At 40.9% G+C, this 18,544-nt stretch overlaps 1 protein-coding gene across 1 annotated transcript; it reads right to left on the bottom strand.

Moving 5' to 3' along the window:
• Positions 1-748: 748 nt before the first annotated feature.
• Positions 749-17,910, bottom strand: fkbp5 (FKBP prolyl isomerase 5). The gene is made up of 11 exons (XM_079511115.1): positions 17,650-17,910; positions 9,179-9,320; positions 8,867-9,011; positions 8,452-8,594; positions 7,700-7,814; positions 7,269-7,425; positions 2,939-3,029; positions 2,682-2,765; positions 2,389-2,574; positions 1,843-2,082; positions 749-1,174 (listed from the first exon to the last, which is right to left on the bottom strand). Exons 2-11 carry the CDS (start codon positions 9,281-9,283, stop codon positions 1,076-1,078), a joined length of 1,365 nt encoding a protein of 454 aa, XP_079367241.1. The 5' UTR covers positions 9,284-9,320; positions 17,650-17,910; the 3' UTR covers positions 749-1,075.
• Positions 17,911-18,544: the final 634 nt, after the last annotated feature.

Below are 18,544 nucleotides of genomic sequence, written 5' to 3'. Positions count from 1 at the left end.
CACAGTGTAGAGTAGCATACAAGAATCAGTACCAATATAATACACAGCTGTGAGATGGGGTGATTTGGTTGAGGTTATTATACGGTTCACTTCAGTAGTACTGTGATGGACTTTGCCAACCTTAACTGCTTTGCCAGTCATAATACGTTGTGCTCCACTACTTTGCTGTACTTTGCATGAAAACTAGGCTCCTATTCAGAGCTAAGCCATGTGTTCTTCAGACAAAGCAACATGCAAACTGTCAACTATGCTTAGTCCTGTTTTACAGGTGCAGAGCTGTAAAATGGGGTGGTGTGTAATCTGGAAAATATAATATAATATAAACTGAAGAAACATTTACTGACATTCAGAGTATTGTATTTAATGATCCAAATTAGTTATGGTCAAGTTGTCTTGGTTTATTGACACACGTACAAGTAGATTTCTTATTGGGTTTTCTTCAAAATACCACTAGGTTCACAAGGGTTATTCCACCTTTTATCAATAGTAGATATTGCACTGCACATTATGAAAATACGTTAAATTTCAAGTCTGGATAAAAAATAATAATTAAAAAAAGTTACAGCAAAGACAACTCTGTGGTCTCAGTACCAACATGTGCACTTTTGGAACTGAATACCATCTGTCCTGGCTTACCTGTGTTCCACTCTGAATAGAAGCCTAAGGACATCTAAGGAAATCCAATTACACTCATTTTGAACTAAAATGAAGTAATGACATCTTTCCAAAAAGAAGTGGCCAGAACTGATCACAGAACTATCATAATTTAATCACGCATCACACTGGGATTCATTCTGTTTTACAAAGAACAGAACACAGGCTGCAGCACTGGCTGTATTTGAAGGTGCATTGTGTGGCTGATGCACAGTCCATGTGACAGAAGCGATGCTTTTTGGCTTGCAATCGTCCTTGCTCACATGCTGTTTCATTTTCAGAAACAGTGATTGGGGGGCTAATGAGGTTTGGATAAGTGCGTGGGGTTTGTACAACTCCATTCCTGCCTCGACCCCTGGGGTCTGTTTTGGAAGCAAAGGGAGGCCTGCCTTCCTTTCCCGCCTTTCAGATGTCATTTTCATCAGGGACAATCCTGACTCCTCCGTCGTCGTTTAATTCCCACTTCACCGTTCATGTTGCTCTTCAAACTCTCATCCCTTCTCCTCTTCATCTTCCCAACCTGGATAGCAACCATGAGATGAAATACAAACTTTAGAAATGCAATGTTCGGAAATAGACTGTGAACCATCTGTATGGAAACATTTACTAAAGGTCTTTCCATAGATTAAACCATTACAAATGTATGACTGGTGTTTACCTATATATGAAGAAGTTTTTAATAGAGCCATAATTTCATAATGTATAATGCAAGTTAAAGGGATACCAGCATGACGCCATAAACACAATGGCCATTAGGTGGCAGTATGACATCACAACAAGTTAATCTAAAACCCATGACATGAGAGGGAGTTCTGTCATGAATGTTCACACAGTTTTAACATAGCAATGTGCAATAATAATAATAAAGATGGTGATCACAAGACAAATGACGAATGCATAGGATCAATATAAAATATGAAATCACACAATTAGTTTTCCACATATCTGTTGAGAAACATTCCATGTTTTTACACATTAATCAACTTTCAACCTGGCATCCGTATTTTAGGCATGCCATTATGAACAAAACCTTAAAGAATATTCTCACATTGCGAAAATAGCTGATCTACAAACGCATAACGCGCTGCACCGTACCATGTTGTGAGCTTGTAGATCACCAATTTTCTCAGCGATGCAAGACAAAGTATAAGGCTCAAGTGGTTCGTTGAAGCAACACAATTTACAGACCTTTGCATCATGTTCCGCAAATTTTTGGAACATGTTGGCATAGATCCTTTTGTCTCGTTCATGATGCTCCCTCATTTTGAGCTGGCACATGGAAATCTGGGCACGGGCTGCTCGGTTTGAGGAGTTGACTTGCAGCACATGCCTAAAGTCCGCCATGGCAAGGCTAAACTCATTTCGAAGGAGATGGGCTTCTCCTCGCCGATACAAAGCCTTCTCATTCTTCCCATCAAGCTCAATCACCTGACAGACAGACATACAGTACACACATTGTAACTGGTTGCAGATGCACTCATCCAGAGAAATGGAACAAATACAACATGTACATACAGTCTGTATGTATTGCACTGGTAATCAGTACACTATTATTTGCAGAATAAAAGCTCTCTAGAACATCACTATGAAAAGTATGCAGGTGCAGAATATCATTTGACTCAACGTGGAAACATGGAATTAGAAATCTTGATGTGCTTATTAGCCTACAGATTTAGTATCTTTCACACAATCACACATACACAGTAAGTGTACTCATGTGTGTGTGCAACTAACCTTGTTGCAGTTCTCTACTACATGTGAAAGTTCCTTTAGTCGCAAGAAACACAGAGCTAGATTGAGCTGGGACAGTAGAAGTAATTCTTGGATCCTTTTCTGCTGCTCCATCCCAGCACCACACTCCATCTCCAGCCAGGAAACAATTCGTTGGTACTGGATGACTGCCTGAAAGAACTGTCCTGCCTAGAAGGAAAACAATAACGATTGCATGCTTTAATTAACAGCTACTTGTTTTCATTATCTTAACATGATAAGAGGATGCTAATAGAAAAGGGTCAACTCAAATGTACCTTGAAATATTGATTCCCTTTGTGCTTAACTCTAGCAGACAAATCCAGCTTTTCATTCAATTCCATTTCCCAGGATTCTTTGGCCTTAAGGAAAGATTAAGTTAGTGTCATAAGATTTGAACTGATGTTTCTTCATTTTCAGAGGCTGACACATGGAAACTTAAAAACATTTTCCTATATTTCAGCTGAGCTGCTTATCAACAGCCTTAGTAATCTTTTATTTGGGTTGTATATTTCTAAACTGAGGTGAAACTCACCTTCTGAAAATCTTTAAGGGTGACTTCATATACAAGCTCTGTGTTTGGTCCAATCTTGTACTCTGGTTTGCCCTCTTTTCCAAAGCCATACCTACAAAAACAGAGACAGAGTGACTGAGCATGAGCATTTTCAAACAGATATCAAGAATCACCAAAACACAACGTAATGTTTAATTTGTTCTGTTTTTTCTAAGGATGGATCCCTCGGTCAGTCATGCCAATACTTTGGTCTCACACAAGACATTAGGCATCTTAAACGCTACAGGCTCAATTGGCATGCAATTGACTGTGCACCTTCATGCTCCCTGGGCCCTGAAGCTTAACCAGGTTGATTTTGACTCCATGGCCTTTCCTCTGGCACAAAATTTGGGCCAAAATCTCCATTTGCACACAAGGTATCTCAAAATTGAATGGCAGGAACCATTTGAGTAACCGCATGACCTTTCCTATAGTACCACCCTGTGGTTAAAAAAAGAACCCTACTGATATTGAGGACCCCTTGACCTTTATTCTGTCGCCATTACTCGTTGAGTGAAAATGCGATATATAGCCTACCCCGAAATTCTCAAGTTAAGTACATTTTATTTATAAAGCACATTTATGGATTTTTTTTTAATAGATTTTTTGTTTAAACTTTTGTTATGTAGGAAACGGGAAAAATAAAGGGGATATTTACTTGCGAGTCGCGACCCATAACATTTGGCCTGCGACCCAAACATGGCTCCCGACCCACTTTTTGGGGAACAATGCTCCATCAATACAATGTAAATACATTTCATACAGCCCTAATGTTTTTTTGTTTGTTTTTTGTTTTAATTTTTAGCCCCACTACTGAGACCGCAGAGCTCTAAGGATGGCAATGTCGGTTCAAACCACTTTCATCCAGTCAGTGAGTGTAAGAAGCAGCATGGTATTTTAGGGGCTTTTTTTCACCCTTTATTTATTTATTTTTGCTGCACTCCATGTAGTCGTCAACAACAGTTGCCAAATTGGCCTATGTACAGTCAAATCCTGAGTGTTAATTTAACTCCCAAGAATGTACAAATGGAAACAAATGGACACCTATGGGCCAACTGGTTCCATTTGTACATCAGAGTTAAATGAACACTCAGGGCTCCATTGTGTGGAAGTCACCATTTGGCCCACAAATGTTTTCACCAACTGCCAACAAACAGCCTTCTGCTTGACAACATGAAGATCCATCTGGGTTACTGTCTACAACATGGATGTGTTTATACAGTAGCTGCACAATTAGAATTAGAATTCATAAAATTGTATTAATTCATTCTATTATTAAAGGACCACTTCACCACTTTTCAACCTATCTTCATATAATAGGTCCTCATTAATAAACATGATAAAATGTGTCTCATAGGAGAGCTGTGGGCAGTTCAGAAACCCGGCCACTTTTATTTATATATTTTTTGTTCAAACCTTAATTTCAAAAAGTCAATTATTCTATATATTTTATATTCAAATATTCCTTCGAATATGGAATATTCATTTGCAGCACTAGTTCTTCCACATGGGTTCCCCAATTAATTTTCCTCAAGGGCCATATTTTGACTAGAGTACCAGAAACCCATCCACCAGTGACATCATTGTTAGGCAGAATCTTTTTAAACAAGATTCTTTTACAAAAATGTTTAGATTTTTATTATCGTGAGAACGATGGCTTCCATTTTCGCATTGCAACTTTTCAGGACTAGAAAGCCTGCAGTTTCTATTAGCTTGGATTCCCCATCGATGATGTCACTGGTGGACGGGTTTCTGCACTGCCCACAGCCCTCCTATGAGACACAGACTGAGTAGAAAAACATGGTGCCATTTTATCATGATTATAAGTGAGGACCTATTATATGAAGATAGGTTGAAAAGTGGTGAAGTGGTCCTTTAACATTATTATTCATAAAAGTTAACACTTCCAAATGTTCACATTTAAATAACTAAGACTACATTTATGGACATTTACAAATGTCATTTACAAATGTCATTTTCAAGATCTGAGAAAAAACAGAATAACAATTTGGTTCAAATCCACGGTGCCTCCGGTGTGGTCGGGCACAACCGACCACAGTTTGGCACACAGTTTGCGAGCAGGCAGCCAGTTGACAGGCAGAGCTAACCCTCTGAACCCTCTAATCCACTGAACAGTTTGGTCAGGGTGCCTGGTCAGTAGAGAGATGACCTGGGAGGGACAGCGAGTTCTTCCTAGTGCTGCAAGAATTGGCCAAAAATGTCAGTCGAATATTCCTTTTAAAACACCACGTGGGTTTGACTCATTCGAACTTCGAATGTATATAATTTTAATATAAAATATTGTAGCCTAATATGCAGTAAAACTTTCTCTTTCTTTCCCTATATGCGCCGGCCGCGGTTGGTGCTGGGAAATGCGCTCTCTTGCAAGTTCAAATTATTCAAAAATATAACAATTCATACTTATCTTATAGCCAAATTTTTGTAATGGTTTAGTAGTTTAGGTACAAGCCTGGGACTTATCTGGGAAACAGAGACGCATAACTCCAACGATGTGCTCATAGTGCCGTGATAGAAGTTGGAACAATCCTTACCTCGACATGAAACAGGAAATATTCAAAGCAATGCATTTGTTTTTGGTTTCAAATTAAGGTACGCTACAAGATAAATGTGTCACAGAGGGAGCTTTACCGCGAGGGACAAGAATCCATGCATTATTGCGTTTTCGGTCGTCAAGTCTCACGTACTGTAAACTGTCTGCCTTCACTACCAATATTCAGCTTGACCTGTAATCATTTTTTAATCAATTAAAGTAACATTGTGTGATTAAACGTGTGTGCTTTTTAATACCGAGCAACTTAGTCAAAAGCCTACCGACTCCGAGGCTTATATAACTCTATGGTTCGAGGCATCTGTGTGTGGGTGCACCGTGTCTGTGTTCAGCGTGAAGTCTGTGTGTTAAACAGGCAGGGAGAACGTAGCGAGGCAGCTGATTTATTCTTTGTTGTATGCCGATGTCGCTTGGCAAACATAACTAATCTACAAGTGTTGCATCAACGACGCATTGTGGACTTTTAAATCGGCTCAAGTTTACATACGGCACCGTCGTACGATCAAGTAAAGCTTTAGGGGAGACACTTCTCCTGCCTTCTGACACTGACGGTTATGTGTTCTCGCGAGACCAGCCGCCGTTTAACATTACATGGCCCAGAGTTTCGCGAGAACTCGCACAGCATTCTTTTTTTTATTCAAACCTTAATTTTTTTATAGTCGATTATTCTATATTTTTGGGGGAAATTCATTTGCAGCACTAGTTCTTCCACATGGGTTCCCCAATTAATTTTCCTCAAGGGTCATATTTTGACTAGAGTACCAGGCTGGGGGCCGAGTCCCCCAGTTTCTTTTCATTAATTAATTAAGCTTAGAATAGGTAAATGGTGCATTTATATAGCGCTTTTATCCAAGGCGCTTTACATAGATTGTGCATCAATTCACCCATTCACACACACATTCATATACCAATGGCGGTGGAAACAAACAGCACATCAGGAGCAATTTGGAGTTCAGTGTCTTGCTCAAGGACACTTCGACACTAACTCTGGGGGAGCCCGGGTTCGAACAGGCAACCATGCGGTTACCATCCAGCCACTCCCCTTGAGGGGGTTCCAGGTGGTCCCCAGCTAAATGATGGAGAGTTGGTAACCAAATGGACCCTTATAGATATTTAACTCTTGAGAGTGTAAAATGAATTCATTTTCAGGGCAAGACCCCATTTGAAAAGATATGGCAGTGCTCTAGCAGGGATTCTCATCATTTTTATTTGAAGGATGCCCAGTTTGACATGCATAGGTTACTGACCCCCATTTAATGCTATATCTGGGACCTCAATTTATTATAAAATTATTTATTTATTTTTATATCGGAAAATCAATGTCAACTTAACTCTGAGAGTACAAATGGAACCAAATGGACCTGTTATGGTCCATTTGGTTCCATGTGTACACTCTCTGTGTGCCAAAAGCCCTTGAATATGATTAAGGATTACTTTCATTATGGTAATCTCACACTTCATATCGCACATACCATACCTGTAACCTTTATTAGCCCTAAAAACAAACGAAAAATAAAGAAAGAAATAATATTTCTTCCAGCCTCGCGGGCCACAAATGGCCTGCGGGCCGCCAATTGGGGAACCCTCCCTCAGGTGAAAGGAAGCAGCTGTTTATCGGAGGAGACACCTGGTTGTCTACACCCACCCTAAGACCAACTGTAGGACAGGGGTATTCCCTGTCCGTGATATCCCCTACAGCGTGGGATATTGGGAGTTGGCATAAGGATTGGCAAAAACACTTACTTGGATTTTAAGTAAATTATGCAGCACTCTCCTTTCTGCATCTTCTCCATGGCCCGATCAACTCCCAGAGGAATCCCCTTATCCTCTCCCTCACCAACGACGAAACGGACATCCCTGGAGTCAAACAAACGATCCCCACAGCGGCCCTCCAGGTGCACTGAAATATGCATAGAACAATATACAACTTCAAAACTGAACTTAATTTAACAACAAAAACCCTGGCATCCCTATTTTGGGCAGATTTTCACAAAATGTCAAATACTTGATCATTTCAGTAATTTCACACAATCTATTATTACATTTGAGAGAATTCCACACCCACAAGGTGTATGCGAAATGCCTGGTGTTAAACGCGAGCGCGAGATTCTAGTAATTAATTACATTGGCAGACAGTAATAAACCACAGAAACATAAGGAAAGGAGGAAGTTACCCTCAACAGTTGCTCCATCATTGGGGTTGGAATAACCATCCCCTCTGACCTTGATTCTTCTCATGATGCCGCCATCATCTGTAAGCAACTCTCCTTCGAAATTGAGCAGCTCCACCTGAAGATAAGGATGCATGCTCACATTTACCGAACACGCCTTCATTCATACAGAATCGTTTGGTTGAGCACCCGCCTGCAAAATCACAAATCGGCGCCCCTGCTGTCAGCCATTATACAACAGAGGTAAACTGAGACCTCATGTGGCTTATTGCTTTTCTAGAACAGTTACAAATATGGCAACATGAAAATCATAGACACATTTTAATTAAAACAGTTTAATAATTCGAACAACTTCTCAATTTCAATTGTCAATTTCCTGACAGAGACGGGAACTGCCCATAGATCCGAAGTCCCGTTAGTCCGAACATGCACTGCTCCCGTGCTTGCGGTTATGTTTAGGTTAGGATTAGAGATACTCAGCCAGTCTGTTGAGTTGACTGTGTGCTAGAAAAATATAGCATAATAGCAACAATAAATTAAAAAAAAGAAGCGTACAGTTATTATGTGCATTAGTCCTAGTAGTGTACATAAAAGGTATGTCATGTCATTCTCTTTTTTCTTAAAGATTTGTTTTTGGCTTTTCTGCCTTTATTGATAGTATCAAGTGAAGATAGACAGGAAAGAGGGGGAGAGAGAAGGGGAGAGACATGCATGTCATTCTCACCCCAAACACAGCAGCATCATGATATACCCACCTCAAACAGTAGTGAAGAGTTAGGGGGGACTTTGGGGGGGTTCCCAGCTGCCCCATAGGCATATTCAGGTTTACAGAGTAGCATGCAGACCTCTCCCCTCTGCATAGACATCACACTCATATCCCAGGCCTTGATGACTTGTCCTGTGAAAAATGAAAGAGATATTCAATGGTTGGAGGGATTGTTATGGGTGTGGGTATTAATGACCATAGATACATAATTACATATATATATACAGTACATATTCAGTGACATGGTGCTCAGAGAACAATGGAACAACTATTTAGCAATTCTTCAGCAATTAAAGTTCAAGAAATGAAAATATATCAAATGTATTTTCTGTTACGCCATACTCAGGGAGGCATTGCAATATGTCATCGGTGGCACAGGATGAGCTGTAGAGACAGATACCCACCTTTTCCCAAGTTGAAGCAAAAAGGCTCTTTGCGATCTAGACTGGAGTCAAACTTCTTCCCATTGAGCAGCTTGCCAGTGTAGTGGACAGACACCCTGTCCCCGATCATAGGTCTGTCTCCATCCAAACCCTGACGTTTCACAACCTGCAGAGACAGAGACGACGTGTGTGTGTGTGTGTGTGTGTGTGTGTGTGTGTGTGTGTGTGTGTGTGTGTGTGTGTTTGTGTGTTAGCATGTGCAATATACACACAATAAAGTACTGCATATATTCCCTTCCTATAGAACTTGCTTTCTGATATGTGAATACATACCTTGAATACGCCTTGGTCTTTATTAGGTGTTATGTCCACGCCTTTTGCAGAAAACACAGCTACAGCTGCATGGCCATCCATAGACAAGTCTTTATCAGTGGTCATGTCCGCATCTGGGCATCACACACTACTACTGTGCAATCTGCAAACACAGAAAAATACTCAAGTTGGTATTTAATGTCATGTAAGCATCAATGTAAACGAAGCGTTTAACAAATACATATAGATAGACTATGAATGAATGCTATTCCTGTATAAGAAAGAAAAATACCTGGGCACTTCAGGAGAGACTACCAAATAAAATACAGAAGCACTCGAGTGGTTTGCACATATTCACCCCTGCAAAAATAATGCATTTGCGTCATCCTTAGAGTCAAACCTGTACGAGTGTGCCAGTATTTTATTTGGGTAGTCTCTCTGAAGTGCCCATTATTTTGTAGGGGTGATGACGAAACATCAGACTGATATCGGACTGGCACATGGTGAGGTTCATCATGGAGATGACCGTAGTTTCATCCTACAGACCAGCGACGGCCAGACCAGTAGACTCAGAAGGTTGAAGAATGGTGCCCCACAAGGCTCCGTCTTCTCACCAATGTTGTTTAACATCTACATTCAGAACCTGCCGGATACAACATCAACCAAGTACGGCTATGTGGACAACTTGGCCATCATGCTTCGACGCAAAAACATGGGAGGCGATGGAAGATGGCCTCAACCGAGACATGGGCATCCTGACAGACTACCTCCAGAAGTGGCACCTTCAGCTCAACATGGGCAAACACTGAAAACAGTGTCTGCTTAGTGCTTACCATCTCAACAACCGGGAAGCTAGAAGGGAACTGGACGTGAATGTTGGCAACAACCGCCTGGAGTTCCAGCAAGCCCCAAAGTACCTTGGCATATGCTTGGACCGGACACTGTCCTACAAGCAACACCTGGATGAAGTGAAGGCCAAGACAACAGCAAGAGTCTCGCCGCCTGGTGTGTTCGACTTGGGGTGTTTCACCCCCAGACCCTACGCATATCCATGGGTCCTACCCGTAGCAGAATACTGTGCCCCTGCCCAAAGCAGAAGGCCACATGTGCACAAGGTAGTTACTGTCATTAACAGCGCCCTCCAGATAGTAACTGGTTGTCTGACTCTGGACCCTGCCAGTCCTAGCTGGAATCACCTCAGCCAGTCTCCGACGGGATGCGGCTACCCCCGCCCTGGCAAGAAAAGCCCAGAAGTACGACTGGCACATCCTGCACAAAACCACATCAGCACCGGCACCACCAGGCAGGCTCAAGTCTCGCCATCCCTACAACAAGGCAGCACAAGAGATGCTACAGTCTATTCCTGAGGACTTGTCCAGAGACGCCTGGCTGGCAGCATCCTGGAAACAGTCGTGGGAGACGGTTGGGCCCTCCCGCATCCAACGATACATCTGGGACCCAGCAGGTGGTGTTAAAGGAGAAGACATGCCACGCCATTTAGGGACCTCGCTGAACCTTCTGCGCTCTGGCATTGGACGCTTTAAGTCATCTATGAAGAAGTGGGGGCTATCAGTGCGGAATGCGAGTGTGGTGAGCCTGAACAGACTGCCGAACACATAATCACTGACTGCCCCCTATACAGTCCACCCTCAGAAGCTGGCCTTTTCGACTTAGGACCGGAGATGAGGGCGTGGTTGTATGACACTGAGTTGGCCATCTGATGATATACGAAAGAAGAAGACTGATGTAGAGGGGGGGGGGGGGGGAAGAAAAGGTACAGAGCCAACTGTAGGTCAGATGCATACTGTATATTTGTATATATATAGTACAGAGGGTTTAATAGGTTAAGTAACTGTTTTCAGACAGTGTTTCACTCGATCACACATTCAATCTGTTTTAAATGCTTACCAACAGTGTACAAGGGCACTTTATGTTTGATGTCATGTCTTGTTGCCTCTGACATGCCTAAACTTAAACAGATGTCCCTAAACAGGATTATGTGCATATTTGGTTGTAGAGTGTATTTCATTTGTTCTTCCACTCAGTGTGTCATGTTATCGCTCCTGTTTAGTAGGAAGTAATAACAGTGACTAAAGTGTCATCTTTACTTCGATCTGTGGGAAAGACATCAGTAAAGTAGAAAAATTGCAGTGTGGTTGCCGCAATCGCTTATATTGGCCCCTCCCACAAATTTGTCTAGCCAGTTACAATGCCACGTCACCCCTGTGATCATGTGTAAGTTTTATCCCCCCAAAAATCATTTTTCTGCAACAAACGGTTAAATGTTTTGCATTTACGGTGCCCCCTATGGATGAAAATGGAATTGCTTTTGGTTCTGGGTTGATTAATCCACCCGCGACAGGTGATTCAAATTTGGGATGGATTGGACATTCTGTTTGTGATTTGTGGCGTTTTTTGTGAAATAGGCCCATCCCACTAAATTCGGAAGCCGATTATGGCCTAACGATACGCAATCAAAATTCTGCCTGTGGTGTTTTAATCGGATAGGTCCGGAGATCATGTGTACCTATTTCTGTGAGATTTGTACAAAATATGTAGGAGGAGGAGCGAAAAGTGTGTTTTCGAGAAAATTCAAAATTGCAGAAAATCTATCCTAACGGAAATGGGCGTGGCCTATATGGGGAGATGCGTCATGACCCAAGGAATCTAGGGGAAAAGAAAATGAGATTTTACGACATACGATTCAACAGTCTGTTGACAAGGACTTATAGAGGGATGTTATAGTAAAAATGCAGTAAAACCGTAGGCAGAGATTTGAGGAAGTGAACATGGTTAGATTAGATGAGTCATCCTTCACCATATTCCTGAGAAGTGGGTGAGTGCATGTGTGGTGCACACCAAGAGAATGGTACATGATAAAGGGAAAATGCTCTGCTGTTGGGGTGGCGGGAGGGGTGTCCACTTGTCCCCATAGACTCTGGGTCACTGCAAATCAATACAAAGTGATTGCCTCTATCCTATGATTAAACACTTTTATCCCAGTGGGAATGATCTCTTAGAGAATGACAATACCCCCTTCTACAGGCCACAAGGGGTCACTGAATGCTTTAATGAGTATTATATATGCTATGCCTTTGCAGTCACCAGATCTCAATACAATTGAAGACAGATGGGAGATTTTGAACCGGCATGTTGTTAGACAACACACCCCACCACCACCACCATTCGGCAAATCTGCACTGGGTGCCGACTTTTCTTGGACAATGCATGGCAGCCTTCTCTTGCACTGTAGAACATTTTACAAGAAAAAAAAGCATACCATTCGAGTACTGTCGGGACTTTTTGGCAACTAGCACCTTTCTAAAGGGAAATTGGGGACCACTCTAGAATATGTGATGCCTCCTTGCTACAGGCCTACAAATGTGGTATATTAAACTGCACATTAGATTGTATAGTCGCTCGGACTCGTCCCCAAATCTGTGGCATGTTGACATTTTCCCTAATGGCCAGACCTCCTAATGCAACAGGTGCCACAAATTGTTCTCATGTGCACATTAAGTGCTCTATCAAGTAATGCCAGATAGCAATCTCCATTGTGTGGTTGAGTTACAATTTATACTTTAGACATCTATCAGACGCCTTATTCAGAGCGACTTAATACAAAGTGCAGGATTGGAGTGAGCAGCATGAACTTGAGTGTCAAGTAAGTTCTGGGGGTGAGGCAGAGTGTGTGTGTGTGTGTGTGTGTGTGTGTGTGTGTGTGTGTGTGTGTGTGTGTGTGTGTGTGTGTGTGTGTGTGTGTGTGTGTGTGTGTGTGTGTGTGTGTGTGTGTGTGTGTGTGTGTGTGTGTGTGTGTGTGTGTGTGTGCCCATGGGGTGGGGCTAATGCCCCCCCCCATGGGCATTAGCGTGGAAGAACACTCCTGGAAGAACACACGTGGAAGAACACACGACTAGTTCATTTTACAAAACTGCTCTGTGGTCAAACGCTTGCTTGACACACAAGTTGTTGTGGATGACTCAGTGGTAAGCATAGTGTTTGACATTTAATAGCTCTAAATAATACAGTGTATTCATTTCATCTTGCCCGCAAAGTACCTCTCCACCTCTCCTGTTTATATTCATTACCTTCTGAAGCATGGTTAGAAAAATCCACCTCATGAGGTGCATTGCAAAAAGGAGAATGTACAGTAGCACATGGAAGGCAAATATTAGATGCGTGTGGACTTTACAGAGACTGTGAGGAAGGATATGCTATACATGGGACAATATGTCACTCCAAGCAAGTCTTCCTCAAAGTTGGAACAAATTGGAAAAACTACACTTGCTATGTATCCCATGTCTATAATGCATTAAACTTATAATATGCTTATTGTACAGTATAATTATAGTTGTAAGAATTCATAAATAACCATAATTCTTCATAACAATAATCTTAAAACATTTTATAATGCATTTTATAACTGCTTATACGGCCAAGTATTATAATACTTCATAGACACTCAGACATTTATTTTGCAAGGATCATAATGTACGGTAAGTGCGCACGCACGCACACACACACACACACACACACACACACACACACACACACAAAGTCAGCCTGGGAACACTGGAAAACGGCGTAAACAAAACAGCATTGTATGATTTCACTGTAGATGAGTGGTGTGGTACAGTATCTGTTATGGTGCATGTGATATTTGTGATGTCAGGGGTTCAAATCTGGCTGTTCACTTATCACATGATAGGATAACCAAACTCTCCTATTTTTCTTGGAATTCTGCCTTGCGTGTTATCAAATAAAGCAAAACCACGGGAATAGTGTTTAAAGACAAATTGGGCTACTGATATAATCATCCAGATAAACTGATAACTATGAGATTCTCTAACAACAATAAACAATAACATGTTACAGTCTGTATACAACATTTACAACGTGTTATATGAACATTCAAATATAATGTAAATTGGGTATTATAGCAATACATAAATTGCAGAACTTAACTGTGTTCATTATTAAACTATAAATTGACACTGACAGGGGCCTGATACTGTGTACATTAATAGACATCACACTTTAATGGATAATGACAAACTATGAAATAAATACTAATATCATAAGTAATGTAAACATCTAGCTGCTATCAATGTTAAACATACTGTCAAACCCCATTTACTGATTAGCCATGGGCAATGACAGCAGGTCTTAATGGTATAAAATCTGCTCACAGGTGTTGGCCAGATACCATATTACTAATAATCCTAATTCCATTTTTAACAAGAAACATGTAACCAAAACAGTGAATGAGAAAACAGGAATTGCAATGATGTTTTTCATTTGGTGAGCTTGTAGATCATTGAGCTTGTGCACTTGTAGATTTGGTGTAGCAGTTCAGTAAGTATTTTGTTAACAATGGTTGTTTATCACAGTAGCATGAAAGAAAGTGAGTCCGTACATAAACATTTGAAAGATGGCAACTAAGTCAATACTACCACTAGAGGACCAACGGAGGAACTCTACTTTTCAACAGTCTTAAGTCTTACAATGTGGTCTAAAATAACAATTTATGTATACTGATCAATATAATTTATGATTAGTCAACATTTGTCAAGTTCTACTTCAGACTGGTCTGAATCCAATAGATGCAAGTAGGCAACGCATCTTTATGGGTACACAGCACTGCATGGAAATTCTTCATGACACCTCTGCCTAGTGCCTACCAAAAGTATAGTGTAAAGCTCCTGACTGAGTGCTACTTTAACTCTGAGAGTGTACAAATGTATCCAAATTTGGTTACATTTACAGCGTTGTCCATAAAAAATAATAATAATCTTGAAATCCATGCTGCAATTGTAAAAAGAACAACAGATATAATATTCTGTTGATAAAAATGTACAATTTGATGAAAAGAAAACCCAAATTATATTTTTGTCACTTCTTCCAACTGGTGGAAAGGTCATTTTCAAATACAGTTAATGAACGCACGATGGATTTTGTAGGTTCAAAGAATATCTGACCCTTTATTAGAATATGTCGCTATGAATCATGAAGTGCAGTTTACACACAGCACACTCCTACTAGCTACCCCAAATCTCCATGTTCGCGAACCAGTAGATAGACAGACAGACAGACAGACAGACAGATCTGAGAACTACTAAGAAATGCATGCTGCATTTCTTATTATTGAAAATTGTGTGTAACAGTATAGGACATAATGTGCATATATACTGTAGGCCTATATTTGCAAAGCAGAATAACAGAAGACTAAAATGATGTTACAGAGAGCATAATCACATATTTTCTACTGAGTATAGGAGCTTGGTATTTTTAAAGGACTAGCATTCAATTTACCAAATTGAGTGAAGAAAGACTGTATTTTCTGTAATAGCGTGAGACAGCGTGGGTGAGGGTTGCACACACACCTTACTGACTGGCGGTAACTAAATGTAGTATATTCAGCTGTACTAAATATAATCTCCATGAGCCATGTATCCCTGCCAGAGTCTGATTTAGCAAAAACGTCTGTTTTTCTATATTTGTCACTTAAATGAAGTAAATTATTAATAAATGGAACTTCCGATTAGATAGGGCACACTATGTTATTTGTAGAATTGTATTTATTTATGTGCGTGTGCGTGTGCGTGTGTGTGTGTGTGTGTGTGTGTGTGTGTGTGTGTGTGTGTGTGTGTGTGTGTGTGAACACTGTGTTCCTTCTGTTCCGTTTCCTGGCACAGCCCAATGGTGTTCACTATTCTCAAACCCACTTAGTTACGACACAAGCATCTTTGGTGGAAATAATAAGCACATATAAAATCATCCCCCATAAACTATTCTCTTAAATTATTAATAACTTAATGAAAGTTCACTGTGTTCCTTTCTATTCATATTCATGTTTGGGCAGTGTAGTCATTTTGTGATGATAAATAAAACAAATGTTCAAGAATAAGACGGTTTTGCCCTATAAAAACTGCCATGAAAATTAAATATGAAACAACAGGGGATCTATAGGCCTTTTTACACTGGGAAAAAACATAATAAGTACGTATACATACACGTGTGTGTGTGTGTGTGTGTGTGTGTGTGTGTGTGTGTGTGTGTGTGTGTGTGTGTGTGTGTGTGTGTGTGTGTGTGTGTGTGTGTGTGTGTGTGTGTGTGTGTGTGTACTACTGTTTTTTACCTTTATTTTTTATTTATTTTTTATAATACAAGATGAATTAAAATACCCTACCCTGACATAGACCATGAAATGCAGGAACAGAACTAAACAAAACGACATTCATGGTTACTCCACAATTACTTCCGTTCTTCCACCGTCTCAATTACCAGTCAATGCTTTAGTGATGATCTACACGTGAGAAAATGTTCAGTACACTATGTGTATAACAGACTGACAACCAGGCTGGCATGGCAGAGACAATGACACATTGTCTGAAATAACTATTGTCTCTTATCCTCCTGACTATGCGTGTTCTAGACAATTTTGTTGTAGCCTAGAATTAGTGAGTGTGAAGATAAACACAGGCGTAACTATGAAGCTGCAACATCTTATTAATGCTTATTAGTTCTACTCCTCCATTAAACTGACATTTGTAGCAACACATCTCAGTAATTTCTCATGTTTTACCTTGAGGATGTGCATTATACTATGGATATGAAACATAATGATAACATGAGTTTAAAAGAAATTAGGTCTCTAGTTCATTTTGAGGGTATTTTAAGGGATATCAAAACATAAAGGTTTGCCTTTTTGTACAGTGTCCCCCATTTGAAGGCATACTGGCCAAAAGTACTCCGGCAGAGGTTATATAATGAATGAAATGATGGCCCTTACCATTTCTAATCCATCTCTGAGATTGCTTGAGATCACTTCAAGTCCCTCTTAAATGTCCATCAACCCGAGCACCTGATGTATTAACTTATTATGCCTCAGTCACAACTTTAATTGTTCAGAGGCTGAACCATAAAGGAGCCAAATAAAATGACATCTATGGAAAACGTTAAAGTCTTCAACAAGTAAAATATGTATCCATAAACCCCAGGATAATGGCTGCTAACTTGTAAAATACTTATTCCCTTATTCCTATGTAATGTTTCGATGGTTTGTCTCTACAGAAGCACAAGGTGTTCTGCAGCCGGATTAAACATTTTGAAGAACCAGATCGAATTCATCCTCCTGCCCCTGGCTGCAGGTAAGTACCAAGTAGCTCTGAATATGTGTGCGTGTGTGTGTGCGTGTGTGTGTGTGTGTGTGTGTGTGTGTGTGTGTGTGTGTGTCACGCGCGCGCAAGAGTGCGTGGCGTGCGTGTCTGCCAGAGAACTTGTAACCTTAACTGACCCCACAATTAACCATCCTAATCATGTCTTCAGTGATCATCGTGGCTTGTTGGTAGAAAGCTTGTATGTGTGTGAGAGTTCCGTTTAACAGGACATGTGTCAGACATCATCCATTCAATATACATTTCACTTTATAACCGTTTAACAGCAGATAGCCAGCGATGTATACAAAAATAGTCAATTAAACAACCACTTACTATTCTCGTTCCTTCTTTATTCCTCTGTCAAACGACGCTGAGCAGCGATCTGCTGAAATTCGTGCCGGTATCGAGGATTTAGCCGCGTCGATTCCGCTTAATTCAAGCCCGCCCTCTTCATATCCAGGGTACTAAATGTTCTGCCCATTGCTTCTTCTCTTCTTTTTTTCTCCTCTTCCTTTTTTTCTTCCCCTTACGTTCGACTCTGATGACGATCAACATGCTAGAGTAACGACCACATGGAGTAAAGAATTGAACCGACACCGAGGGGGGCGGGGATATGGCGAGTGGGAGGGCGTTTAGTGTAAAATTAAGGGCAGGTCTTGGAAAGTGGCCACAAAGTAACACAATGTTCCGGCTGTACTGTAGCTGCGCTGATGAGAACACTGTGTTCCAATAGACACCCTGACCTGTAACCCGTTCTGTGCCGTTCTCTGCCGAGTCGACTGCGGAGCGCCGGGAACAGCCTGTACTGCAGTGTAGTGTAGCAGTGTAGTGTGCGTAGGGTTCGTGCTGTCCTATCGGCGCATCGTACAGACAGAGAGAGCTCAGATGAACAGTACAGTCAGGAACATTGCTGCATACACAGGGAGCATTAAGGCGTGATGTGATGGTAATAAGTGCGCCATCTGGAGTAGTTGCATGTCCACAATAAGATCCTCTGCGTTAAAGCTGCAATCCGAAATATGTTGCAACTTGTGCAAAAATACATTCCATTAAAATAAAATGTTATTTTAACCAGAGAGAATGTCCTACAGATAGCACAGCACATGGTTAAAGTGGCGTCCGGGGAACCCCCCTCCAGGGTGTCCATATAACATTGTGAGTTTATAGATCATTCTTTTTTTTTTTTTTTTTTTTTAACACAAATCTTCTTGTATGGGATTATTAATTA

Source organism: Electrona antarctica (genome assembly GCF_951216825.1).
Source record: "Electrona antarctica genome assembly, chromosome: 9".
Lineage (NCBI taxonomy): Eukaryota > Metazoa > Chordata > Actinopteri > Myctophiformes > Myctophidae > Electrona > Electrona antarctica.
Note: the sequence above shows the minus strand (reverse complement) of the source record. Positions and strands in the feature narration are given on the sequence as shown.